Source organism: Rhagoletis pomonella, unplaced genomic scaffold (assembly GCF_013731165.1).
Source record: "Rhagoletis pomonella isolate Grant_MI unplaced genomic scaffold, Rhpom_1.0 Rhpom_scaffold_00597, whole genome shotgun sequence".
Classification (NCBI taxonomy): domain Eukaryota; kingdom Metazoa; phylum Arthropoda; class Insecta; order Diptera; family Tephritidae; genus Rhagoletis; species Rhagoletis pomonella.
Genome location: NW_023459151.1, coordinates 52,886 through 55,496, shown reverse-complemented (window position 1 = coordinate 55,496; position 2,611 = coordinate 52,886). Strand labels below are relative to the sequence as shown.

Genomic DNA, 2,611 nt, shown 5'->3' with positions numbered 1-2,611 from the left:
ACCATCATTTCAATAATACAAAGCGCTTGTATCTTACATAATTTTATCAGAAAAAAAGATGGTATATCATATACTACCTTCTTACTTGAAAAAGAAAACCAACAACGAATCCAGCGAAATCCGAGTACCTTAGCAGAATTAGAAAATTTAGATTTAAATGAAAGTTCTTCTCCACAAAATATACGACATTATTTAAATAATTATTTTTTGTTGCCAAATGTTTCTCTGCCATGGCAATGGGATTATTGCATATAAAGTACAAACTGCAACTATAAAGTAAGCTGCAAATCCAAACCCATTTCCACAATATCCTGAACAGCCCTATTGTTTTCATTTTCATCGATTGTTTTCGCGCGAATTGAAGTATGTAAGTATTTCAATAAAATTAAATATTATCGGATTATATTGAACATATTTATTTATTTACAGAATATGCCACCCGTATCACAGCTCAACTCCAAAAATAATCCGGCCAAATCAGGCATTGGCAATGACTCCCGACAACGGCGACATGGACGATGTACAAATGGCGCATATTTTTGGCAGTTTTTGTAAACTTCACCGTGATGAGCTCTTCCAGCGCCGCAAGTGAGCGACATGTTTCTATTTCATTGTTTTACCTATTTATCTTTTAAAAAATTTTGTATAGACGCCAATTCCCAATTTCGAAGAAGATAGAATATACCGTCACTTGGAGCCAGCATGTGATTTCCAACTTGAACTGAATCGCATGAAATCCTATGAATTGGAAGCCTTACCAACTGCGAATCAAAAAATGCACCTCTATCTGGGTAAAGCCAAGGGTACGAAGGGCAAAGAAGTCACCGACTATCGCAATACATAGTTTAGGAAGAGCCTGCCTGAAACTATACAAAAAGCAAATAAGCAAATGGATGTATAGAATTGACAACAACAACCACGCTGTCGAGTTTAAATAGCGGCAAATCAGCTGCACTTGATAGTAGTTGGTTGAATAAGGAAAATGAATTAGCAACAAAAGTTTACGGAATGTACATAGCTCAGTGGTTAACGCTACTGACTTTGAACATTGATTACGCAGGTTCGATCCCTGCTGAAGTTTAGAAAAAAGAAGTCTGATGAGGAGATGTGGTGATCTCCGAGCTCTAGTGCTATAACTTCTACCGCTTAGACTTTGTTGCTTTTTCAATTTTGTGTTTGCATTGTTCAACTTTGCGTTCAACATTTGCGTTCAACTCAGCGCAGGGTTGCACGAAAAAAAAGTTGAATGACTAAAAATATCAAAATATGAAAATATATCAAAATATTCGCCATAAAAAGGTGTTTGCATTGTTCAACTTTGCATTCAACTTTTGGTTGAATGGCCTTTCAACTAATCGCTTTCAACAAAGTTGGTCGCCAGCCAACATTTAGCCATTCAACTTTTTTTTCGTGCAACCCTGCGTTGAGTTGAACGCAATTGTTGAACGCAAAGTTGAATAATGCAAACACTGCTTAATAAACAATCGTGGTACAAAGCTCAATAAAAAATATTAGAAATAAATTTTGTTTTGTTGGTTTATTTCAGATAAAGTTTAAGGCGTATGGCGAAAAACTGGGCTCACTGCATGGTCATCCAATTTCCACGCCCTACATGACCAAAGATTTTCTGCAACAGAAACGTTTTCAGGCACAAAAAAACGGCACAACATATGTATACGATATACCCGACATGTTCCCGACATGATGCTGTGGTAAGCATATGCAATTATATATAAAACAGAACATCGGTGTTCACACTACGTTTGATATATAATTAATTTAATAGCACATTTTTGAATTATTAAAAAAAGAAAGAATCATTAATCAACTACTTAGTAATAGAAACTTTCAAATACATTAATACAAATATACAATAAAATATTTAGCTGTGTAACAAGTGTGAATTATCAAATTAAAGTGGATGTATCTATTGTAAATTTGTTATTTTTAATGTATCCACAGCCAATAAGATTATATCTAGCCTAAGGTTGGTGTATCAAGTAAATGAAAATATAAAATTGAAATTTTCGTTTTTTTTATCTACCTCAGAGGTTCGATGCCTAGGTTAGGTTAGCTTGGTTTTTGAGGAGTTTGAGGAACGGAATAGTGTGATTTACCGGCCCAACTATAGATAAATAGTTCCTCAAGCCTTTGACACCCTCCAATCTTTTGACGCACGTATGTTTTTCTTTCATACCAAGATGCCATGGGTCCATTATTGGTCTAATGAATTTTTTGTAGATCAGGTGCGCGAGTCGAGGCGATCGGACCCATGTCTTACCGAGCACTTCGTTCAAGTGAATGTATAAGGCATTGAGGCCTTCTTAACCCTCTCTGAATTCTCCATAATATAGTGCCATTATATATTAAATTACATATTTATTTATGTATTTAATTAAAGTGCATGCACAACAACCAGAGATTATAAATTCAAATTTCGCATTTTCTGACGAACGTGTAATTTCTAGTTGTGACACTTTTGAAGAACGTGTGCAATATGACTGTATTTTGGAACTAAAAATAATTACTCTTCTTCACAGGCAATGCAAGTGAATGGGAATATGATTACTCTACTGACGTCTGCCTCGTTTTGGGAACACAAAACTGAGTC

The 2,611-nt window shown here is 35.2% G+C and overlaps 1 protein-coding gene across 1 annotated transcript in view; it reads left to right on the top strand.

Moving 5' to 3' along the window:
* Window positions 1-1,705, top strand: part of LOC118751215 (acetyl-CoA carboxylase-like) — a 2,890-nt gene extending 1,185 nt beyond the window's left edge. Inside the window, exon 2 of the mRNA XM_036485994.1 lies at window positions 1,547-1,705. Within this exon, the coding sequence (XP_036341887.1) occupies window positions 1,547-1,705 (159 nt within the window). The remainder of the gene's footprint in view (window positions 1-1,546) is intronic.
* The last annotated feature ends 906 nt before the right edge of the window (window positions 1,706-2,611 follow it).